Source organism: Crinia signifera, chromosome 8 (assembly GCF_055691185.1).
Source record: "Crinia signifera chromosome 8, ASM5569118v1, whole genome shotgun sequence".
Classification (NCBI taxonomy): domain Eukaryota; kingdom Metazoa; phylum Chordata; class Amphibia; order Anura; family Myobatrachidae; genus Crinia; species Crinia signifera.
The window spans coordinates 179,459,034-179,486,082 of record NC_139224.1 but is presented as its reverse complement, the minus strand read 5'-3'; the positions used below and the strand labels follow the sequence as shown (position 1 = coordinate 179,486,082).

At 53.9% G+C, this 27,049-nt stretch overlaps 1 protein-coding gene across 2 annotated transcripts in view; it reads right to left on the bottom strand.

Moving 5' to 3' along the window:
• The window catches only part of LOC146026861 (cytochrome P450 4B1-like), a 118,862-nt gene that overhangs the window by 79,696 nt on the left and 12,117 nt on the right, over positions 1–27,049 (bottom strand). For both annotated transcript variants that reach the window (XM_083157908.1, XM_083157907.1), the window contains exon 2: positions 15,986–16,130. In XM_083157908.1, coding sequence (XP_083014034.1) covers positions 15,986–16,130 — 145 coding nt within the window. The remainder of the gene's footprint in view (positions 1–15,985; positions 16,131–27,049) is intronic.

The window sequence follows — 27,049 nt, the reverse complement described above, 5'->3', positions numbered from 1 at the left end:
GACGCAGGGATATAATGGTGTCACACGGGGTACACGGGGAGTAGAGGACACAGCTATATAATGGTGTCACACAGGGTACACGGGGAGAAGAGGACGCAGGGATATAATGGTGTCACACGGGGTACACGGGGAGTAGAGGACGCAGGGATATAATGGTGTCACACGGGGTACACGGGGAGTAGAGGACACAGGGATATAATGGTGTCACACGGGGTATACGGGGAGTAGAGGACGCAGGGATATAATGGTGTCACACGGGGTACACGGGGAGTAGAGGATGCAGGGATATAATGGTGTCACACGGGGTACATGGGGAGAAGAGGACACAGGGATATAATGGTGTCACACGGGGTACACGGGGAGTAGAGGACACAGGGATATAATAGTGTCACATGGGGTACACGGGGAGTAGAGGACGCAGGTATATAATGGTGTCACACGGGGTACACGGGGAGTAGAGGATGCAGGGATATAATGGTGTCACCTGGGGTACACGGGGAGTAGGGGACACAGGGATATAATGGTGTCACACGGGGTACACGGGGAGTAGAGGATGCAGGGATATAATGGTGTCACATGGGGTACACGAGCAGTAGAGGACGCAGGGATATAATGGTGTCACACGGGGTACACGGGGAGTAGAGGACGCAGGGATATAATGGTGTCACACGGGGTACACGGGAAGTAGAGGACGCAGGGATATAATGGTGTCACACGGGGTACACGGGGAGTAGAGGACGCAGGGATATAATGGTGTCACACGGGGTACACGGGGAGTAGAGGACGCAGGGATATAATGGTGTCACATGGGGTACACGGGGAGTAGAGGACACAGCTATATAATGGTGTCACACGGGGTACATGGGGAGTAGAGGACGCAGGGATATAATGGTGTCACACGGGGTACACGGGGAGTAGAGGACGCAGGGATATAATGGTGTCACACGGGGTACACGGGGAGTAGAGGACGCAGGGATATAATGGTGTCACACGGGGTACACGGGGAGTAGAGGACGCAGGGATATAATGGTGTCACACGGGGTACACGGGGAGTAGAGGACACAGGGATATAATGGTGTCACACGGGGTACACGGGGAGTAGAGGATGCAGGGATATAATGGTGTCACACGGGGTACACGGGTAGTAGAGGACGCAGGGATATAATGGTGTCACACGGGGTACACGGGGAGTAGAGGATGCAGGGATATAATGGTGTCACACGGGGTACACGGGGAGTAGAGGACGCAGGGATATAATGGTGTCACACGGGGTACACGGAGGGTAGAGGACGCAGGGATATAATGGTGTCACACGGGGTACACGGGGAGTAGAGGACGCAGGGATATAATGGTGTCACACGGGGTACACGGAGAGTAGAGTACTCAGGGATATAATGGTGTCACACGGGGTACACGGGGAGTAGAGGACACAGCTATATAATGGTGTCACACAGGGTACACGGGGAGAAGAGGACGCAGGGATATAATGGTGTCACACGGGGTACACGGGGAGTAGAGGACGCAGGGATATAATGGTGTCACACGGGGTACACGGGGAGTAGAGGACACAGGGATATAATGGTGTCACACGGGGTACACGGGGAGTAGAGGACGCAGGGATATAATGGTGTCACACGGGGTACACGGGGAGTAGAGGACGCAGGGATATAATGGTGTCACACGGGATACATGGGGAAAAGAGGATGCAGGGATATAATGGTGTCACATGGGGTACACGGGGAGTAGAGGATGCAGGGATATAATGGTGTCACACTGGGTACACGGGGAGTAGATGACACAGGGATATAATGGTGTCACACGGGATACATGGGGAGTACACGGGGTGCAGGGATATAATGGTGTCACACGGGGTACACGGGGAGTAGAGGACGCAGGGATATAATGGTGTCACACGGGGTACACGGGGAGTAGAGGACGCAGGGATATAATGGTGTCACACGGGGTACACGGGGAGTAGAGGACGCAGGGATATAATGGTGGTACATGGGGAGTAGAGGACACAGGGATATAATGGTGGTACACAGGCAGTACACGGGGCGCAGGGATATAATGGAGTCACACGGGGTACACGGGGAGTAGAGGACACAGGGATATAATGGTGTCACACGGGGTACACGGGGAGTAGAGGATGCAGGGATATAATGGTGTCACACGGGGTACACGGGGAGTAGAGGACGCAGGGATATAATGGTGTCACACGGGGTACACGGGGAGTAGAGGACGCAGGGATATAATGGTGTCACACGGGGTACACGGGGAGTAGAGGACGCAGGGATATAATGGTGTCACACGGGGTACACGGAGGGTAGAGAACGCAGGGATATAATGGTGTCACACGGGGTACACGGGGAGTAGAGGACGCAGGGATATAATGGTGTCACACGGGGTACACGGAGAGTAGAGTACTCAGGGATATAATGGTGTCACACAGGGTACACGGGGAGAAGAGGATGCAGGGATATAATGGTGTCACACGGGGTACACAGGGAGTAGAGGACGCAGGGATATAATGGTGTCACACGGGATACATGGGGAGAAGAGGATGCAGGGATATAATGGTGTCACATGGGGTACACGGGGAGTAGAGGATGCAGGGATATAATGGTGTCACACTGGGTACACGGGGAGTAGATGACACAGGGATATAATGGTGTCACACGGGATACATGGGGAGTACACGGGGTGCAGGGATATAATGGTGTCACACGGGGTACATGGGGAGTAGAGGACGCAGGGATATAATGGTGTCACACGGGGTACACGGGGAGTAGAGGACGCAGGGATATAATGGTGTCACACGGGGTACACGGGGAGTAGAGGACGCAGGGATATAATGGTGTCACACGGGGTACACGGGGAGTAGAGGACGCAGGGATATAATGGTGTCACACGGGATACATGGGGAGAAGAGGATGCAGGGATATAATGGTGTCACATGGGGTACACGGGGAGTAGAGGATGCAGGGATATAATGGTGTCACACTGGGTACACGGGGAGTAGATGACACAGGGATATAATGGTGTCACACGGGATACATGGGGAGTACACGGGGTGCAGGGATATAATGGTGTCACACGGGGTACATGGGGCGTAGAGGACGCAGGGATATAATGGTGTCACACGGGGTACACGGGGAGTAGAGGACGCAGGGATATAATGGTGTCACACGGGGTACACGGGGAGTAGAGGACGCAGGGATATAATGGTGTCACACGGGGTACACGGGGAGTAGAGGACGCAGGGATATAATGGTGTCACACGGGGTACACGGGGAGTAGAGGATGCAGGGATATAATGGTGTCACACGGGGTACACGGGGAGTAGAGGACGCAGGGATATAATGGTGTCACACGGGGTACACGGGGAGTAGAGGACGCAGGGATATAATGGTGTCACACGGGGTACACGGGGAGTAGAGGACGCAGGGATATAATGGTGTCACACGGGGTACACGGGGAGTAGAGGACGCAGGGATATAATGGTGTCACACGGGGTACACGGGGAGTAGAGGACGCAGGGATATAATGGTGTCACACGGGGTACACGGGGAGTAGAGGACGCAGGGATATAATGGTGTCACACGGGGTACACGGGGAGTAGAGGACGCAGGGATATAATGGTGTCACACGGGGTACACGGGGAGTAGAGGATGCAGGGATATAATGGTGTCACACGGGGTACACGGGGAGTAGAGGACACAGCTATATAATGGTGTCACACAGGGTACACGGGGAGAAGAGGACGCAGGGATATAATGGTGTCACACGGGGTACACGGGGAGTAGAGGACGCAGGGATATAATGGTTTCACACGGGGTACATGGGGAGTAGAGGACGCAGGGATATAATGGCGTCACACAAGGTACACAGGGAGTAGAGGACGCAGGGATATAATGGTGTCACACGGGGTACACGGGGAGTAGAGGACGCAGGGATATAATGGTGTCACACGGGGTACACGGGGAGTAGATGACGCAGGGATATAATGGTGTCACACGGGGTACACGGGGAGTAGATGACGCAGGGATATAATGGTGTCACACGGGGTACACGGGGAGAAGAGGACGCAGGTATATAATGGTGTCACACGGGGTACACAGGCAGTAGAGGACGCAGGGATATAATGGTGTCACACGGGGTACACGGGGAGTAGAGGACGCAGGGATATAATGGTGTCACACGGGGTACACGGGGAGTAGAGGATGCAGGGATATAATGGTGTCACACGGGGTACATGGGGAGAAGAGGACACAGGGATATAATGGTGTCACACGGGGTACACGGGGAGTAGAGGACACAGGGATATAATAGTGTCACATGGGGTACACGGGGAGTAGAGGACGCAGGGATATAATGGTGTCACACGGGGTACACGGGGAGTAGAGGACGCAGGGATATAATGGTGTCACCTGGGGTACACGGGGAGTAGGGGACACAGGGATATAATGGTGTCACACGGGGTACACGGGGAGTAGAGGATGCAGGGATATAATGGTGTCACACGGGGTACACGAGCAGTAGAGGACGCAGGGATATAATGGTGTCACACGGGGTACACGGGGAGTAGAGGACGCAGGGATATAATGGTGTCACACGGGGTACACGGGAAGTAGAGGACGCAGGGATATAATGGTGTCACACGGGGTACACGGGGAGTAGAGGACGCAGGGATATAATGGTGTCACACGGGGTACACGGGGAGTAGAGGATGCAGGGATATAATGGTGTCACACGGGGTACACGGGGAGTAGAGGACGCAGGGATATAATGGTGTCACACGGGGTACACGGGGAGTAGAGGACGCAGGGATATAATGGTGTCACACGGGGTACACGGGGAGTTGAGGACGCAGGGATATAATGGTGTCACACGGGGTACACGGGGAGTAGAGGACGCAGGGATATAATGGTGTCACACGGGGTACACGGGGAGAAGAGGACGCAGGGATATAATGGTGTCACACGGGGTACACGGGGAGTAGAGGACGCAGGGATATAATGGTGTCACACGGGGTACATGGGGAGTAGATGACGCAGGGATATAATGGTGTCACACGGGGTACACGGGGAGTAGAGGACGCAGGGATATAATGGTGTAACACGGGGTACACGGGGAGTAGAGGATGCAGGTATATAATGGTGTCACACGGGGTACACGGGGAGTAGAGGACGCAGGGATATAATGGTGTCACACGGGGTACATGGGGAGTAGATGACGCAGGGATATAATGGTGTCACACGGGGTACACGGGGAGTAGAGGATGCAGGGATATAATGGTGTCACACGGGGTACACGGGGAGTAGAGGACGCAGGGATATAATGGCGTCACACGGGGTACACGGGGAGTAGAGGACGCAGGGATATAATGGTGTCACACGGGGTACACGGGGAGTAGAGGACGCAGGGATATAATGGTGTCACACGGGGTACACGGGGAGTAGAGGACGCAGGGATATAATGGTGTCACACGGGGTACACGGGGAGTAGAGGACGCAGGGATATAATGGTGTAACACGGGGTACACGGGGAGTAGAGGATGCAGGTATATAATGGTGTCACACGGGGTACACGGGGAGTAGAGGATGCAGGGATATAATGGTGTCACACGGGGTACACGGGGAGTAGAGGATGCAGGTATATAATGGTGTCACACGGGGTACACGGGGAGTAGAGGACGCAGGGATATAATGGCGTCACACAAGGTACACAGGGAGTAGAGGACGCAGGGATATAATGGTGTCACACGGGGTACATGGGGAGTAGAGGACGCAGGTATATAATGGTGTCACACGGGGTACACGGGGAGTAGAGGATGCAGGGATATAATGGTGTCACACGGGGTACACGGGGAGTAGAGGACGCAGGGATATAATGGTGTAACACGGGGTACACGGGGAGTAGAGGATGCAGGTATATAATGGTGTCACACGGGGTACACGGGGAGTAGAGGACGCAGGGATATAATGGTGTCACACGGGGTACATGGGGAGTAGAGGACGCAGGTATATAATGGTGTCACACAAGGTACACAGGGAGTAGAGGAAGCAGGGATATAATGGTGTCACACGGGGTACACGGGGAGTAGAGGACGCAGGGATATAATGGTGTCACACGGGGTACACGGGGAGTAGAGGACGCAGGGATATAATGGTGTCACACGGGGTACACGGGGAGTAGAGGACGCAGGGATATAATGGTGTCACACAGGGTACACGGGGAGTAGAGGATGCAGGGATATAATGGTGTCACACGGGGTACACGGGAGAAGAGGACGCAGGGATATAATGGTGTCACATGGGGTACACGGGTAGTAGAGGACGCAGGTATATAATGGTGTCACACGGGGTACACGGGGAGTAGAGGACGCAGGGATATAATGGTGTCACACAGGGTACACGGGGAGTAGAGGACGCAGGGATATAATGGTGTCACACGGGGTACACGGGGAGTAGAGGACGCAGGGATATAATGGTGTCACACGGGGTACACAGGGAGTAGAGGATGCATGGATATAATGGTGTCACACGGGGTACACGGGGAGTAGAGGACGCAGGGATATAATGGTGTCACACTGGTTACACGGGGAGTAGAGGACGCAGGGATATAATGGTGTCACACGGGGTACACGGGGAGTAGAGGACACAGGGATATAATGGTGTCACATGGGGTACACGGGGAGTAGAGGACACAGGGATATAATGGTGTCACACGGGGTACACGGGGAGTAGAGGACGCAGGGATATAATGGTGTCACACGGGGTACACAGGGAGTAGAGGACGCAGGGATATAATGGTGTCACATGGGGTACACGGGGAGTAGAGGACGCAGGGATATAATGGTGTCACACGGGGTACACGGGGAGTAGAGGACACAGGGATATAATGGTGTCACACGGGGTACACGAGGAGCAGAGGACACAGGGATATAATGGTGTCACACGGGGTACACGGGGAGTAGAGGACACAGCTATATAATGGTGTCACACGGGGTACACAGGGAGTAGAGGACGCAGGGATATAATGGTGTCACATGGGGTACACGGGGAGTAGAGGACGCAGGGATATAATGGTGTCACACAGGGTACACGGGGAGTAGAGGATGCAGGGATATAATGGTGTCACACGGGGTACACGGGGAGTAGAGGACGCAGGGATATAATGGTGTCACACAGGGTACACGGGGAGTAGAGGACGCAGGGATATAATGGTGTCACACGGGGTACACGGGGAGTAGAGGACGCAGGGATATAATGGCGTCACACAAGGTACACAGGGAGAAGAGGACGCAGGGATATAATGGTGTCACACGGGGTACACGGGGAGTAGAGGACGCAGGGATATAATGGTTTCACACGGGGTACACGGGGAGTAGAGGATGCAGGTATATAATGGTGTCACACGGGGTACACGGGGAGTAGAGGACGCAGGGATATAATGGTGTCACACGGGGTACATGGGGAGTAGATGACGCAGGGATATAATGGTGTCACACGGGGTACACAGGGAGTAGAGGATGCAGGGATATAATGGTGTCACACGGGGTACACGGGGAGTAGAGGACGCAGGGATATAATGGTGTCACACGGGGTACACGGGGAGTAGAGGACGCAGGGATATAATGGTGTCACACGGGGTACACGGGGAGTAGAGGACGCAGGGATATAATGGTGTCACACGGGGTACACGGGGAGTAGAGGACGCAGGGATATAATGGTGTCACACGGGGTACAGGGGGAGTAGAGGACGCAGGGATATAATGGTGTAACACGGGGTACACGGGGAGTAGAGGATGCAGGTATATAATGGTGTCACACGGGGTACACGGGGAGTAGAGGATGCAGGGATATAATGGTGTCACACGGGGTACACGGGGAGTAGAGGATGCAGGTATATAATGGTGTCACACGGGGTACACGGGGAGTAGAGGATGCAGGTATATAATGGTGTCACACGGGGTACACGGGGAGTAGAGGACGCAGGGATATAATGGCGTCACACAAGGTACACAGGGAGTAGAGGACGCAGGGATATAATGGTGTCACACGGGGTACATGGGGAGTAGAGGACGCAGGTATATAATGGTGTCACACGGGGTACACGGGGAGTAGAGGATGCAGGGATATAATGGTGTCACACGGGGTACACGGGGAGTAGAGGACGCAGGGATATAATGGTGTAACACGGGGTACACGGGGAGTAGAGGATGCAGGGATATAATGGTGTCACACGGGGTACACGGGGAGTAGAGGACGCAGGGATATAATGGTGTAACACGGGGTACACGGGGAGTAGAGGATGCAGGGATATAATGGTGTCACACGGGGTACACGGGGAGTAGAGGACGCAGGGATATAATGGTGTCACACGGGGTACACGGGGAGTAGAGGACGCAGGGATATAATGGTGTAACACGGGGTACACGGGGAGTAGAGGATGCAGGTATATAATGGTGTCACACGGGGTACACAGGGAGTAGAGGATGCAGGGATATAATGGTGTCACACGGGGTACACGGGGAGTAGAGGATGCAGGTATATAATGGTGTCACACGGGGTACACGGGGAGTAGAGGATGCAGGTATATAATGGTGTCACACGGGGTACACGGGGAGTAGAGGACGCAGGGATATAATGGCGTCACACAAGGTACACGGGGAGTAGAGGACGCAGGTATATAATGGTGTCACACGGGGTACACGGGGAGTAGAGGATGCAGGGATATAATGGTGTCACACGGGGTACACGGGGAGTAGAGGACGCAGGGATATAATGGTGTTACACGGGGTACACGGGGAGTAGAGGACGCAGGGATATAATGGTGTCACACGGGGTACATGGGGAGTAGAGGACGCAGGTATATAATGGTGTCACACAAGGTACACGGGGAGTAGAGGAAGCAGGGATATAATGGTGTCACACGGGGTACACGGGGAGTAGAGGACGCAGGGATATAATGGTGTCACACGGGGTACACGGGGAGTAGAGGACGCAGGGATATAATGGTGTCACACGGGGTACACGGGGAGTAGAGGACGCAGGGATATAATGGTGTCACACAGGGTACACGGGGAGTAGAGGATGCAGGGATATAATGGTGTCACACGGGGTACACGGGAGAAGAGGACGCAGGGATATAATGGTGTCACACGGGGTACACGGGTAGTAGAGGACGCAGGTATATAATGGTGTCACACGGGGTACACGGGGAGTAGAGGACGCAGGGATATAATGGTGTCACACGGGGTACACGGAGGGTAGAGGATGCAGGTATATAATGGTGTCACACGGGGTACACAGGGAGTAGAGGACGCAGGGATATAATGGTGTCACACGGGGTACACGGGGAGTAGAGGACGCAGGGATATAATGGTGTCACACGGGGTACACGGGGAGTAGATGACGCAGGGATATAATGGTGTCACACGGGGTACACAGGGAGTAGAGGACGCAGGGATATAATGGTGTCACACAGGGTACACGGGGAGTAGAGGACACAGGGATATAATGGTGTCACACGGGGTACACGGGGAGTAGAGGACACAGCTATATAATGGTGTCACACGGGGTACACGGGGAGTAGAGGACGCAGGGATATAATGGTGTCACACGGGGTACACAGGGAGTAGAGGACGCAGGGATATAATGGTGTCACATGGGGTACACGGGGAGTAGAGGACGCAGGGATATAATGGTGTCACGCGGGGTACACGGGGAGTAGAGGACGCAGGGATATAATGGTGTCACACGGGGTACACGGGGAGTAGAGGACGCAGGGATATAATGGCGTCACACAAGGTACACAGGGAGTAGAGGACGCAGGGATATAATGGTGTCACACGGGGTACACGGGGAGTAGAGGACGCAGGGATATAATGGTTTCACACGGGGTACACGGGGAGTAGAGGACGCAGGGATATAATGGCGTCACACAAGGTACACAGGGAGTAGAGGACGCAGGGATATAATGGTGTCACACGGGGTACACGAGCAGTAGAGGATGCAGGGATATAATGGTGTCACACGGGGTACACGGGTAGTATAAGACGCAGGGATATAATGGTGTCACACGGGGTACACGGGGAGTAGAGGACGCAGGGATATAATGGTTTCACACGGGGTACACGGGGAGTAGAGGACGCAGGGATATAATGGTGTCACACGGGGTACACGGGGAGTAGAGAACGCAGGGATATAATGGTGTCACACGGGGTACACGGGGAGTAGAGGACGCAGGGATATAATGGTGTAACACGGGGTACACGGGGAGTAGAGGATGCAGGTATATAATGGTGTCACACGGGGTACACGGGGAGAAGAGGACACAGGGATATAATGGTGTCACACGGGGTACACGGGGAGTAGAGGACACAGCTATATAATGGTGTCACACGGGGTACACGGGGAGTAGAGGACACAGGGATATAATGGTGTCACACGGGGTACACGGGGAGTAGAGGACACAGCTATATAATGGTGTCACACGGGGTACACGGGGAGTAGAGGACACAGGGATATAATGGTGTCACACGGGGTACACGGGGAGTAGAGGACGCAGGGATATAATGGTGTCACACGGGGTACACGAGCAGTAGAGGACACAGGGATATAATGGTGTCACACCGGGTACACGGGGAGTAGAGGACGCAGGGATATAATGGTGTCACACGGGGTACACGGGGAGTAGAGGACGCAGGGATATAATGGTGTCACACGGGGTACACGGGGAGTAGAGGATGCAGGGATATAATGGTGTCACACGGGGTACACGAGCAGTAGAGGATGCAGGGATATAATGGTGTCACACGGGGTACACGGGGAGTAGAGGACGCAGGGATACTTTATAATGGTGTCACACGGGGTACACAGGGAGTAGAGGATGCAGGGATATAATGGTGTCACACGGGGTACACGGGGAGTAGAGGACGCAGGGATATAATGGTGTCACACGGGGTACACGGGGAGTAGAGGATGCAGGTATATAATGGTGTCACACGGGGTACACGGGGAGTAGAGGATGCAGGGATATAATGGTGTCACACGGGGTACACGGGGAGTAGAGGATGCAGGTATATAATGGTGTCACACGGGGTACACGGGGAGTAGAGGACGCAGGGATATAATGGTGTCACACGGGGTACACGGGGAGTAGAGGACGCAGGGATATAATGGCGTCACACAAGGTACACAGGGAGTAGAGGACACAGGTATATAATGGTGTCACACGGGGTACACGGGGAGTAGAGGACGCAGGGATATAATGGTGTCACACAAGGTACACAGGCAGTAGAGGACGCAGGGATATAATGGTGTCACACGGGGTACACGGGGAGTAGAGGACACAGCTATATAATGGTGTCACACGGGGTACACGGGGAGTAGAGGATGCAGGGATATAATGGTGTCACACGGGGTACACGGGGAGTAGAGGACGCAGGGATATAATGGTGTCACACGGGATACATGGGGAGTAGAGGACGCAGGGATATAATGTTGTCACACGGGGTACACAGGGAGTAAAGGATGCACGGATATAATGGTGTCACACGGGGTACACGGGGAGAAGAGGACACAGGGATATAATGGTGTCACACGGGGTACACGGGGAGTAAAGGATGCACGGATATAATGGTGTCACACGGGGTACACGGGGAGAAGAGGACACAGGGATATAATGGTGTCACACGGGGTACACGGGGAGTAGAGGACGCAGGGATATAATGGTGTCCCACGGGTACACAGGGAGTAGAGGACGCAGGGATATAATAGCGTCACACAAGGTACACGGGGAGTAGAGGACGCAGGGATATAATGGTGTCACACGGGGTACACGGGGAGTAGAGGACGCAGGGATATAATGGTGTCACACGGGGTACACGGGGAGTAGAGGACGCAGGGATATAATGGTGTCACACGGGGTACACGGGGAGTAGAGGATGCAGGGATATAATGGTGTCACACGGGGTACACGGGGAATAGAGGACACAGGGATATAATGGTTTCACACGGGGTACACGGGGAGAAGAGGACACAGCTATATAATGGTGTCACACGGGGTACACGGGGAGTAGAGGATGCAGGGATATAATGGTGTCACACGGGGTACACGGGGAGAAGAGGACACAGCTATATAATGGTGTCACACGGGGTACACGGGGAGTAGAGGACACAGCTATATAATGGTGTCACACGGGGTACACGGGGAGTAGAGGATGCAGGGATATAATGGTGTCACACGGGGTACACGGGGAGTAGAGGACGCAGGGATATAATGGTGTCACACGGGGTACACAGGGAGTAGAGGACGCAGGGATATAATGGTGTCACACGGGGTACACGGGGAGTAGAGGACGCAGGGATATAATGGTGTCACACGGGGTACACGGGGAGTAGAGGACACAGCTATATAATGGTGTCACACGGGGTACACGGGGAGTAGAGGATGCAGGGATATAATGGTGTCACACGGGGTACACGGGGAGTAGAGGACGCAGGGATATAATGGCGTCACACAAGGTACACAGGGAGTAGAGGACGCAGGGATATAATGGTGTCACACGGGGTACATGGGAAGTAGAGGACACAGGGATATAATGGTGTCACACGGGGTACACGGGGAGTAGAGGACGCAGGGATATAATGGTGTCACATGGGGTACACAGGGAGTAGAGGACGCAGGGATATAATGGTGTCACACGGGGTACACGGGGAGTTGAGGACGCAGGGATATAATGGAGTCACACGGGGTACACGGGGAGTAGAGGACGCAGGGATATAATGGTGTCACACGGGGTACACGGGGAGTAGAGGACGCAGGGATATAATGGTGTCACACGGGGTACACGGGGAGTAGAGGACGCAGGGATATAATGGCGTCACACAAGGTACACAGGGAGTAGAGGACACAGGGATATAATGGTGTCACACGGGGTACACGGGGAGTAGAGGACACAGCTATATAATGGTGTCACACGAGGTACACGGGGAGTAGAGGACGCAGGGATATAATGGTGTCACACGGGGTACACGGGGAGTAGAGGACACAGCTATATAATGGTGTCACACGGGGTACACGGGGAGTAGAGGACGCAGGGATATAATGGTGTCACACGGGGTACACGGGGAGTAGAGGACGCAGGGATATAATGGTGTCACATGGGGTACATGGGAAGAAGAGGACACAGGGATATAATTGTGTCACACAAGGTACACAGGGAGTAGAGGACGCAGGTATATAATGGTGTCACACGGGGTACACGGGGAGTAGAGGATGCAGGGATATAATGGTGTAACACGGGGTACACGGGGAGTAGAGGACACAGCTATATAATGGTGTCACACGGGGTACACGGGGAGTAGAGGACACAGCTATATAATGGTGTCACACGGGGTACACGGGGAGTAGAGGACACAGGGATATAATGGTGTCACACGGGGTACACGGGGAGTAGAGGACACAGGGATATAATGGTGTCACACGGGGTACACGGGGAGTAGAGGACACAGCTATATAATGGTGTCACACGGGGTACACGGGGAGTAGAGGACGCAGGGATATAATGGTGTCACACGGGGTACACGGGGAGTAGAGGACGCAGGGATATAATGGTGTCACACGGGGTACATGGGAAGTAGAGGACGCAGGGATATAATGGTGTCACACAAGGTACACAGGGAGTAGAGGACGCAGGTATATAATGGTGTCACACGGGGTACACGGGGAGAAGAGGACGCAGGGATATAATGGTGTCACACGGGGTACACGGGTAGTAGAGGACGCAGGGATATAATGGTGTCACACGGGGTACATGGGAAGTAGAGGACGCAGGGATATAATGGTGTCACACAAGGTACACAGGGAGTAGAGGACGCAGGGATATAATGGTGTCACACGGGGTACATGGGGAGTAGAGGACACAGGGATATAATGGTGGTACATGGGGAGTAGAGGGCGCAGGTATATAATGGTGTCACACGGGGTACACGGGGAGTAGAGGACACAGCTATATAATGGTGTCACACGGGGTACACGGGGAGTAGAGGACGCAGGGATATAATGGTGTCACACGGGGTACACGGGGAGTAGAGGACGCAGGGATATAATGGTGTCACACGGGGTACACGGGGAGTAGAGGACACAGCTATATAATGGTGTCACACGGGGTACACGGGGAGTAGAGGACACAGCTATATAATGGTGTCACACGGGGTACACGGGGAGTAGAGGATGCAGGGATATAATGGTGTCACACGGGTACACGGGGAGTAGAGGACGCAGGGATATGATGGTGTCACACGGGGTACACGGGGAGTAGAGGATGCAGGGATATAATGGTGTCACACGGGGTACACGGGGAGTAGAGGACGCAGGGATATAATGGTGTCACACGGGGTACACGGGGAGTAGAGGACGCAGGGATATAATGGTGTCACACGGGGTACACGGGGAGTAGAGGACGCAGGGATATAATGGTGTCACACGGGGTACACGGGGAGTAGAGGACGCAGTGATATAATGGTGTCACACGGGGTACACGGGGAGTAGAGGATGCAGGGATATAATGGTGTCACACGGGGTACACGGGGAGTAGAGGACGCAGTGATATAATGGTGTCACACGGGGTACACGGGGAGTAGAGGATGCAGGGATATAATGGTGTCACACGGGATACACGGGGAGTAGAGGACGCAGGGATATAATGGTGTCACACGGGGTACACGGGGAGTAGATGACGCAGGGATATAATGGTGTCACACGGGGTACATGGGAAGAAGAGGACACAGGGATATAATGGTGTCACATGGGGTACACGGGGAGTAGAGGACGCAGGGATATAATGGTGTCACACGGGGTACACGGGGAGTAGATGACGCAGGGATATAATGGTGTCACACGGGGTACATGGGAAGAAGAGGACACAGGGATATAATGGTGTCACACGGGGTACACGGGGAGTAGAGGACACAGGGATATAATGGTGTCACACGGGGTACATGGGGAGAAGAGGACACAGGTATATAATGGTGTCACACGGGGTACACGGGGAGTAGAGGACACAGCTATATAATGGTGTCACACGGGGTACATGGGGAGTAGAGGATGCAGGGATATAATGGTGTCACACGGGGTACATGGGGAGTACACGGGGTGCAGGGATATAATGGGGTTTATGCAGAGGGCGCAGGGATATAATGGGGTTTATGTACTAAAGCTTCTAAACATTGCACCCAATCACACCTATAATTTCTCTATTGCGTCCTAGAAAGTGATTGACAGATTGTGATTGGTTGCTATGGGCAACATTGCCGCTTTTAGAGTCAGATATATTAAGCTTCAAAAAGTGATAAAATGGGGAGTGATAAACAACCAGCCAATCAGCTCCTAACTGTCATTGTCAAGCACAACCCGTAACATCTGGCCCTTAGTAACTGACCCGGTAGGTGTTTGTATGGTGATGCCGGTGTGTGCGGTGATATCAGTGTGTGTGTACAGTGATGGCGGTGTGTGTGTACAGTGATGGCGGTGTGTGTGTACGGTGATGCCGGTGTGTGTGTACGGTGATGGCGGTGTGTGTGTGCGGTGATGGCAGTGTGTGTGTGTGTGTGTGTGGTGATGCCGGTATGTGTGTACGGTGATGGCGGTGTGTGTGTGTGTATGTTGATGGCGGTGTGTGTGTACGGTGATGGCGGTGTCTGTGTACGGAGATGGTGGTGTGTGTGTGTACGGAGATGCCAGTATGTGTGTATGGTGATGCCGGTATTGGGGTCTGTAATGTGCGCAATGTGTGACAGTGACATTATACCCAGGGACACACAAACTATTCCAATAATAAGTCCCTCGGCCGATGTCACCGTTGTCCCTTTGTCGGTCTGAGCGCGTTGGCAGGTAGGGTCGGCCACACATGATGCACACGTATGTGAGGCACATTAGTCATACAGCAGAACATGCGGACAGCGCCTGTGCTCACCCTGCCGGGTCAGAATGGCCTTCGCATAGTCCGGATGACAGACCATAAGTGACGCAAAGAATTTCCCAATCCACATGGGGAATCCGTAGTCATACTGCTGGGCGTATCCGTCCAACATGTCCAGATCATGGCCGTCCTGCTTAAACTGTTAGAAAAGATAAAAAGATAGAGAGATGTCAGTGGTACAGGAGAGCGTCTGTATGGCCCATAGCCGCTGATTATTGCACCGTCCGTCCTATCATGCAGGAGGTTCTGTAGTTCCACCCATAGCGCACGTCCAGTGTCAGGCCCCCCATGGCCCACGTCTAATGACTGCTCCCCATAGCTCACCGCACGTCTAGTGTTCGCCCCCATGACCCACGTGTAGTGTCTGCCCCCCATGGCTTACGTCTAGTGTCGGCCCCCCCATAGCTCACGTCTAGTGTCTGCCCCCCCCATGGCCCACGTCTAGTGTCTTCCCCTCCCCATGGCCCACGTCTAGTGTCCGCCCCCCCATGGCCCACTTCTAGTGTCTGCCCCCCATGGCCCACGTCTAGTGTCTGCCCTCCATGGCTAACGTCTAGTGTCCGGCCCCCCATGGCCCACGTCTAGTGTCCGCCTCCCATGGCCCACGTCTAGTGTCCGCCCCCCATGGCCCACGTCTAGTGTCCGCCCCCCATGGCCCATGTCTAGTGTCCGCCCCCCATGGCCCACGTCTAGTGTCCGCCCCCCCATGGCCCACGTCTGATGACTGCTCCCCATAGCTCACCACACGTCTAGTGTTCGCCCCCCATGGCCCACGTGTAGTGTCCACTCCCCATGACCCACATCTAGTGTCTGCCCCCCATGGCACACGTCTAGTGTCCACTCCCCATGGCCCACATCTAGTGTCCGCTCCCCATAGCCCACCGCACGTCTTGTTTTTACCCGCCATGGCCAACGTCTAGTGTCCGCCCCCCCATTGCCCACATCTAGTGTCCACTCCCTAGTCGACGTCTAGTGTCTGCTCACCATAGTCCACGTCTAGTGTCCGCCCCCATGGCCCACGTCTAGTGTCTGCTCCCCATAGCCCACCGCACGTCTTGTGTTCACCCCCCATGGCCCACGTCTAGTGTCCACCCCCCCATGGCCCACGTCTGATGACCGCTCCCCATAGCTCACTGCACGTCTAGTGTTCGCCCCCCATGGCCCACATGTAGTGTCCACTCCCCATGACCCACGTCTAGTGTCTGCCCCCCATGGCACACGTCTAGTGTCCACTCCCCATGGCCCACATCTAGTGTCCACTCCCCATAGCCCACCGCACGTCTTGTGTTCACCCCCCATGGCCCACGTCTAGTGTCCGCCCCATGTCCCACGTCTAGTGTCTGCCCCCCCATGGCCCACATCTAGTGTCCACTCCCTATAGTCCACGTTTAGTGTCTGCTCACCATAGTCCACGTCTAGTGTCCGCCCCCATAGCCCACGTCTAGTGTCTGCTCACCATAGCCCACGTCTAGTGTCTGCTCACCATAGCCCACGTCTAGTGTCCGCCCCCATAGCCCACGTCTAGTGTCTGCTCAACATAGCCTATGTCTAGTGCCCGCCCCCCATGGCCCACGTCTAGTGTCTGGCCCCCATGGCCCACGTCTAGTGTCCGCCCCCCCCCCATGGCACACGTCTGATGACTGCTCCCCATAGCTCACCGCACGTCTTGTGTTCACCCCCCATGGCCCACGTGTAGTGTCCACTCCCCATGACCCACATCTAGTGTCTGCCCCCCATGGCACACGTCTGGTGTCCACTCCCCATGGCCCACATCTAGTGTCCGCTCCCCATAGCCCACCGCACGTCTTGTGTTCACCCGCCATGGCCAACGTCTAGTGTCCGCCCCCATGTCCCACGTCTAGTGTCCGCCCCCCCATGGCCCACATCTAGTGTCCACTCCCTAGTCCACGTCTAGTGTCTGCTCACCATAGTCCACGTCTATTGTCCGCCCCCATAGCCCACGTCTAGTGTCTGCTCACCATAGCCCACGTCTAGTGTCTGCTCACCATAGTCCACGTCTAGTGTCCGTCCCCATAGCCCACGTCTAGTGTCTGCTCAACATAGCCTATGTCTAGTGTCTATAGAAGAAAGAGAAACTCTTGGTACTTATGTAGTATCTGGGCGTCCGATTTTTTGATTGTATGCCTTAAGTTAAGGCATACAATCAGATGCGATGCGATATCGCATCGCATGCGACCATCGGATGCGATGCGATGCGATGACTCGATTTTTCCATAGGAATCAATGTTAAAATGGACTGAGTCCATTTTAACATGGAATTCAATGGGAAAAAGGGGTCCTTTTTCATACCCCTACTATCCAAGTGGGCATGGAGTTGGATATAAACCTGTGGCGAGCGTAACAAGCCACCAAGCCCGAAGCAGGCGAGCGAACGGTATTCTGTGTCCCCTCGCGGGGCTCGCTACGCTCGCCACGCTTCGGGCACGGGTTTATATCCAACTCCATGCCCACTTGAATAGTAGGGGTATGAAAAGGACCCCTTTTTCCCATTGAATTCCATGTTAAAATGGACTCAAGCCATTTTAACATTGATTCCTATGGAAAAATCGGGTCATCGCATCGCATCGCATCCGATGGTCGCATGCGATGCGATGCGATGTACCCGATCCGACCCGATTTCTAAATAGGACGCCCAGATACTACATAAGTACCAAACTCTTATCTAGAGAGCGCAGGAAGATGTAACGAGGGCCGCATAGGCCTGAGTGTAATTAAGAGCCTGTGAATTTGCAGAGTTAAATAAAGTTGTAAACATTAAGATAAGGCCTGAGGCAAATAGTGAGTGGCAGTTAGATCTGCCCTATCGGGTAGCTGGGGGGCGTCAGCTTAGAGAGAGGTACTTATAGGAAAGCAGACAGGAAGGACTTCCTCTTTGAGTCTGGATTTCTGCTGGGACAATCCTGTTTAACCAAGCGCAAGGACACTTAAAGCTAAGTATTTTTTACTTATTTGGTCCATCAGCTAGTTACTTTACCTTAAAGATGTCAGGGCGTCCTAAGCGCAGCGCTCCCCCCCCCCTGTTGGCTGGCGGACGCCGCCCGCCCCCTGATCACAGTAGCCGGGCGTGGGGGTGGTAAAACACCAGCCGCGGCCCATTACATGGCGTCCACAGAGCGCCAGCGCGACTCTGTGCGCCCTCTCTCCCCGGCGCTGCAGCGCGGAATTATTCCCCTGTCAGCAGTCAGTCCCAGCAGCAGCGGAGCATCCGTCACGGGGATCACGCGGTCCCCGGCGGCCGCTCGCTTTCATCACCAGGCCGCGGCTAGCGCGGCTGGTAGTGTCGGCTACACGCCAACACGCGGGGATATGCCAGGCACCTCGGCCGAGGCGCTGGCTGCCCCTGAAGCTCACGCGGGCTCACCGGGTACCGGGGTGGGGGTTCACGCGGCTTTGATTCACCGCGAGGAGGAGCAAGGGGGTATGAATACACCTCCCCCAGCTCCGGGTATCCCCGTTTACGCGCTGCCTCACGCGGACAGCAGGGGTGCATCAACCCCTCCCGCACCCAGTGCCAGCCCCATGCAGGTCATTACAGGAGGCCCAGCAAGGCTGCCCGCACTACTCAGGGGGCCGCCTATAGTCACACTGCAGGCCTCCCTGTCGCACACTGCAGATCCTCTGCTGCCGGGCAGTTTCCCCCCGCAGGCAGGAGTTTTTACTGGGGGGCAACCAGTGTTAACCCGCAGCAGCGGGGAGGGCACGGGTCCTGCCACAACACATTTGTATCCAGGGCAGCAAGCAGCATGGCACCAGGGCTCTGGGCAAGCCCAGGCGCAACAGGGTATGTTCGCTCCCCCCACACCCTTGCAGCAAGGGCACCAAGGGTTTGGCCCGTCTGCATTTCATCCTGGGTTCCAGCACTTTCAGCAGCCCCCCGCTAATCCCCACCAACAAGGGGCCTGGCCTTTCCCTACAACAGTAGCAACCGGCCACCCGGGGTACCCACCAGCGCAGCAACATATGGCACACCAGCCTCCCTGGGGCCAACCTTCCAGCTTCCCATATTTCCACCAAAACAGTGGGACACCACAGGGGCCTTACGGGTCTGCTTGGCCATTGTTCCAGCAGCAGCCCACTGCTAGCTGGGCGTCAGGGTTGCAGCATCCTTATCAGAGCGGGGGTCAACCCCATCCATATGGGCAGCAGCCAAATTTCGCCCCTCCACGGCCGCATTATTCACCCGCAGGGAGTGCCGAAAGGGGGCAGGCATCCAGGGGTGAGGCAGGGTTTTCCACTACGTCAGGCTCCATGGGTAATGCCTTGCCTTTGTCTCCAGAGACATCTTCAGGTTCGGACGGGGTCATGAGGGCCATGAGGTCTACACAGAGTGCCGTACAAGGGATCCTGCAAGGCTCAGGGTTGGCTCCGAGGTCATCTACCCCGACCGCCAAGGCGGCCACAAGCGGCAGGGATCCGGTGGGCGCCTCAGGGGACGCCGAGCAATCTGGCGGGTCATCAGGGCCCAGGCCTTCAGAGCAACCCGTGACACAAGAGGCGGAGGCAGAGCCTGAGGACGGGGCCGAATCCACGGAGGGTGAGAACACTGACAATTCTTTGTGTGAATCCTCATCTTACCACTCCACAGCTAGCAGCGGGGACGAGGGGCAGTCAGGGCGCCCGCGCAAGCTTGCTAAATTGGTTGCGCGAGCTGTAGCAAAGAGGGTCAGAGGCACGAAGCGCAAACAGAAGGACGCGCCCCCCCCCCCGTTACAGACACGGCTGGGGATAAGGTTTATTGTTCGAACACGGCCATTTCCCGGGGGCTCCGTAGGGGAGTGAAAGAGAGGATTAAGAAGGGGAAGTTTGTGGACCTCTTTACGTTAACGGCCGACATGAAAAAGGAGTTCGATAAGGCCAGGAAATCCTCAGCTCGCCTTCAAGAGCTTCCACAATTGGCTCAGGGGATTCCTCATCTTCTCCTCGTGCTACCTTAGCACCAGGCCAGATGAACATTTGAATGTTCTTCGTTACCTATTTCTGGTAAATGAAACATTCATTAGCTACAGGAACGGGGCCTGGCGGGACTATGACGAGAAGTTCCGCCGGGCTCATGAGGGGTCCACAAGCATGCCTATGGGTTGCAAACACGTGGAGATATGGCTAGAGGTTATAGGAAAAGGCCAGCCATCCACGGAACAATCTGGCAGGAAGCCCTTTCTCGGGGGGAAACCCGGGGCGAAGGCCTCGGGCAAGGGTAGATGCTTCGCCTTTAACGACGGCAAATGCGAGAGAGGCACAAAGTGCCGCTACAGGCATGAATGCCGTTGGTGCGGGGCAGGACACTCGGGAAAATCCTGTAAATCTGGGAGGGCCCAGGAGCAGGGTGACGTAGGGCCTAGCAACAAGTAAGGCACCCTCCCCCATAGTCCTGGACGAGTTGGTTCGCCGCCTAGCCTCTTACCCTGATAGGGAGGCGGCACAGTTCTTATATAGTGGTTTTAAGTTCGGTTTTCAATTACCCAAACCTGAGTCAGTCTTGGTGATATCCCATAAGAACCTCAAATCGGCAAGGGATTTTCCGGGGGTCGTGAGACAGAAAGTGCATGCAGAGATAGAACTGGGAAGGATGGCAGGCCCTTTTGCTGCCGAACCCTTGCCCCGCATGTGTTTCTCCCCTTTAGGCGTAGTCCCTAAGAAGACGCCGGGGAAGTATAGGTTAATACAACACCTGTCTTACCCTCCCGGAAGGTCCATCAACGACGCCATTCCGGAAGCCCAGTGTAGCGTGCAATACCAGCTCTTTGATGAAGTGCTGGAGATCGTGAAGGGTTTTGGTCAGGGGGCACTCATGGCGAAACTGGACATAGAGTCCGCTTTCCGGCTGCTCCCTTTGCACCCCAATTCCTTCCGTTTTATGGGCTTTAGGCTGGATGGGGGCATATTTATAGACAAATGCCTGCCGATGGGGTGCTCAGTCTCATGTTCCTACTTCGAGAGATTCAGCACCTTCCTGCATTGGTGCATACAGGAAGGTGCGAGCTGCAAAGGGGTAGCTCATTATTTAGATGATTTCCTCTTTGTGGGATCAGGATAAGACGACACATGTCGGCGCATTCTGGAAGGGGCCAAGGACATACTGACGGCTATAGGGGTCCCCATAGCAGCTGACAAGACGGAGGGTCCCACCAGGGTGCTATCATATTTGGGTATCGAAATAGACTCTGAGGGTGGATGTTGCAGACTGCCGGAGGATAAGGTAGCGAAGCTGCAGGCGCTTATTGAGGAGTGCCGGCGGAAGGGGAGGGTCCGGCTGCGGCTGATTCAGTCGCTGCTAGGATCTTTCAATTTCGCTTGCCGCATCATTCCGATGGGTAGGGTTTTCTGCAGGAAGCTGGAGAGGGCCACAGCGGGGGTGAGAGACCCGCATCATACAGTTAGGCTAGGGCAAGAGATAAAGGGTGACCTAGCGGTCTGGTCCATTTTCCTGGAGCATTTCAACAGGGAGCTGCTGTGGCCGGCGGACCCAGCCTCCAATGTGGAGCTACAGCTCTACACGGACGCTGCGGGCTCTACGGGATTCGGGGCCTACTTGCAAGGAGAATGGTGCTGCGCGCCATGGCCACAGTCATGGATCGACCATGGTTTCACGGTCAATCTATTACTGCTGGAACTCTTTCCCATCATTGTGGCGGTCGAGTTGTGGGCCAGCCATTTGGCGGACAAGAACATAGTGTTCTAGTGCGACAACATGGGCGTTGTCCATGCGATTAACAACCAGCGGGCCACATCACCAGAGGCCTTGCGCCTACTAAGACACCTAGTTTTACATTGTCTGCAGCACAACATTCACTTTAGGGCCCGACACGTCCCGGGAGTCGACAACAGCATAGCAGATGCACTCTCGAGGTTCCAGTTCGAGAGATTTCGCGAGCTGGCACCAGAGGCCGCTATCACAGGGCTCAGCTGTCCCCCTTTTGTATGGCAGGTCATAGAGTCGGCATGAAGTCACTGGCCCTGCTATCTTTGGCCCCGTCCACACGTAGAGCTTATGGGGCGGCTTGGAGGGATTGGTCAGCCTTTCAGGTTTCACCGGAGGCCTATGGTAAGTCGGTCGAGGACCGGTTACTAGCCTTCGTCTGGGAGCATTATAAAAACGGCAGGTCAAAGTCGGCTATGGCGGCGGCTTTGGCAGGGATAGCTTTCCATTCCAAGTTGCTAGGTGAACCCGACCCTACTAGGTCTTTTGTACTGGCTAAAGCGTTAAAAGGGTGGGCAAGGGCGCAGCCGGGGTTTCCAGACTCCCTTCGCCCAATTGATGAGAACATGCTGGGGGACCTTATGCAGTGTTTAAATAAAGTAGCGGTGAATGGATATGAGGCGGCGCTCTTCAAAGTGGCATTTTCCTTCGCATTTTTTGGAGCCTTTAGAGTAAGCGAGTTAGTGGCCGCTAACAAACACGCGCTTTCGGGGCTCCTTAAAGAAAATGTAGTGTTCCGCGAGGGGAAGATACTTTGCAAGATAGGGAAGTCTAAGACAGACCAAGCGGGTAAGGGCGTATGGATAACGTTGAGAGCGCACTGCAATAAGGCGATATGTCCTGTATCTTTGGCTGAGGAGTATGTCTCGGGCGGACCGGGCACCGCGGCACAGTTCCTAGCACACAAGGAGGTGGGGCCACTTACCCGATTCCAGTTTGCGGCTGTGTTTCTGAGGTGTGTCGCGGCCTTGGGTCTCCCCGAGAAAGAGTATGGAACGCATTCGTTCAGAATCGGGGCGGCAACTTGCGCAGCCGCAGCGGGGCTTCCACCGTCCTCAGTTCAAGCGGTGGGGAGGTGGAAGTCAGCCGCCTATAAGAAATATGTAAGGTTAGATAAGTTGTAGATAGCGCCTGTTGCGCTGACCCGAAAACGTACTGTTTACAATCGGTTTTGGAACGGTTAGCGTTCCGGAATCGACGGAGTGAAGGGAATTTTTTTACTTTTTCCTTTGCAGGGGACTTAATTACAATTGGCTTCCCCCATACAGTCCACCAGAGTTTTTTTAAGATTTTTCCCCTTCACTCGGGTCTATAGTCAATGCATTTCAGTTGTGTTTTGTACAGTATAAGGTATATGCTAACCTTAGGTTTTCTCTTTTTCAGCCCCTCCCCCTCCCTCAATGACTCTGGGCAGGGTTTGGTTAGTGGGGCACTCCTATATATATTGGGATGCTAGGCACCCTTTAGCAGCCTCGGCCCCGGAGCTGTCTCAGGCCCGGGAGGTGCAGTGGCTAGGCATTAGGGGTTTTCAGTGGGATGGCCTGTGGGACCTGCTGGTCTCCAAAGCCCGGAGATTGGGCAGGCCTGATGTCTTAGTCATACACCTGGGAGGCAATGACTTGGTCAAGCGGACCGGCATTGCGTTGACCATACAAATTGAGAAGGACATGGCGAGGATACAGGAGCGTTGGCCAGGTGTACTGCTGGTCTGGTCTGACATAGTGCCCCGTTTCACATGGCGGGGGTGTCGGAGCATAGAGGCTGTTGAGAAGGCCAGAAAGAAAGTGAACCACGCCGTATCCAGATACATAGTGGCAAAGGGTGGTAAAGCAGTCAGGCATCCCACCATTGTAAAAGGCAACCCGAGGCTGTATAGGCCGGACGGGGTTCACCTATCGGACCCCGGTATGGCTATTTTCCTGCAGGATATTCTCTTGAGTTTAGTGTAGTTAGGGTGTAGGTAGTTGTTTTTGGGGTGGCGGGCCTTGTGGCACAGGTTGACCCGGCTGGGTAGGCGTGCCAAGGCAGTGGCGTTTGAGCGCTCTCGACCATCACTCAGGTGTGGTGTCAGGTGGTCTCCGTGGGGTATGGCCCGCCCCTCTGCCAAGAAGGTAGGCGAGTCCCGACTCAACGCGGTGGGGCGCTGGACACTTCCTGGAAGTGCCCGCGTCTGGCCCTAGGAGGGGCGTGGCATGCCGCTGCGGAGCGGGCTGTACACACAATTGTTGAGTGATGCCAGCGAGTGGGGCGACCTGGTCGCCGCTATGAGGGGCATCCGCGTTTTGAGGGTGCTGGTCTCAAGTGCTTCTTCTTGCCATCCCTAAAACAATTAGGGTCATACCATCTTTAAATAAATATGCTAGATGACCTTTAAACTTACGCAGTTGGTGTCCGTGTCTTATTTATTAGTTAAGGTGTCAGTGTGAGTTATTTCTAGGCTTAAGTGTTAGATAAAGGTATAGGATAAAGCAGCATAATTCTCTAGGCGCCTTAGATGTAACGAGGGCCGCATAGGCCCGAGTGTAATTAAGAGCCTGTGAATTTGCAAAGTTAAATAAAGTTGTAAACATTAAGGTAAGGCCGGAGGCAAATAGTGAGTGGCAGTTAGATCTGCCCTATCGGGTAGCTGGGGGGCGTCAGCTTAGAGAGGGGTACTTATAGGAAAGCAGACAGGAAGGACTTCCTCTTTGAGTCTGGATTCCCACCCTCCCTTCCCTTCTAATGTGCTACCTGGGCTGTTGAGCCTTCACCAAATTTGAATTTAGATTACATTTAAAATCGGCGGTTGAGCGCTCTCGACCAGCACTCAGGTGTGGTGTCAGGTGGTCTCCGTGGGGTATGGCCCGCCCCTCTGCCAAGAAGGTAGGTGAGTCCCGACTCAACGCGGTGGGGCGCTGGACACTTCCTGGAAGTGCCCGCGTCTGGCCCTAGGAGGGGCGTGGCATGCCGCTGCGGAGCGGGCTGTACACACAATTGTTGAGTGATGCCAGCGAGTGGGGCGACCTGGTCGCCGCCATGAGGGGCATCAGCGTTTTGAGGGTGCTGGTCTCAAGTGCTTCTTCTTGCCATCCCTAAAACAATTAGGGTCATACCATCTTTAAATAAATATGCTAGATGACCTTTAAACTTACGCAGTTGGTGTCCGTATCTTATTTATTAGTTAAGGTGTCAGTGTGAGTTATTTCTAGGCTTAAGTGTTAGATAAAGGTATAGGATAAAGCAGCATAATTCTCTAGGCGCCTTAATACTCAGAATTAAATGTTTCTAAAAAGATTGTTATTTATTTATAATCTATAACACACAATGTTAATAAAATACACATATAGTAAACACGAATACATACATCTTTAAATAATCAATGAATACATATAAAATAAAATAGTATCACTTTGCCCATCGTACCCGATACAGTAAACTTCAAAAGACCATATTTTACATAACCACCAATAGCCGGATTTTGATACTTCCACAGAAATATACTGATTCCAGATTTTTGAATTTAGTTGGTAGGAATAAATTCAGTCCAGATAAACCCCCTTCACTTCGGGGTAGTTTGGTTATCTGTATTAATTGCTATACGTGGGGAAATAATGATGGTCAGAAATAAGAAGTTCAGTAAGGTGAGGGACCCTATTCACTGTCGCTGTAAGTCTCACTCAATTAGTGATCTCCATAAGGATAGTGAGCAGTCCAGAGAGTTATTGTAGGAAAGTACTTTGGGTAGTATATTTGCTGTTTATATCCTTCCAACCTGACCGCAGTATTGAGACCAGCTCACTGCGTCAGGGAGCCGACCGCACACACCCAGCTGGGGGCGGACGCTGCAGGGAAACAAGCAACACAGTCTTCGAAGATATTGCTACCTCTGTCCCGGGCAGGTGTATAACAGCATTCACCGTCTTTGGCTTTGTAGCGCTGTAAGTATAATCATGCCAGATGGTTGCAGGGACAGGTTCCTTATTTTACGCAGACAGCGACAGGATATAGAGGTCCAAATTCAGGCACTTGGCATCGTGGGGGAATAGCTCTTAACCGGTTTCTCCGTCCTCCTAATCTGACGGTTTGTTCAGAAGATAAATCCCCTATTGCACTGGTGGTTTATAAAGTACCATGCACCAATCGGAACAATCAGGATGGGAAAGATCACCTGTATTCATTCAGGTTAATAATCAGCAGACACAATGCGAACATTTCATTTAAAACTTTTTATTAAAGAGTATTTCAAAGGCAAGCTTCAAGCACTAATGTGAATAAAAAGAATGGATTACTGACCAAGAGGCAGATAAGGATATTTCAAGTATAACACCTCGTTAGATAATATATATATATATATACATATA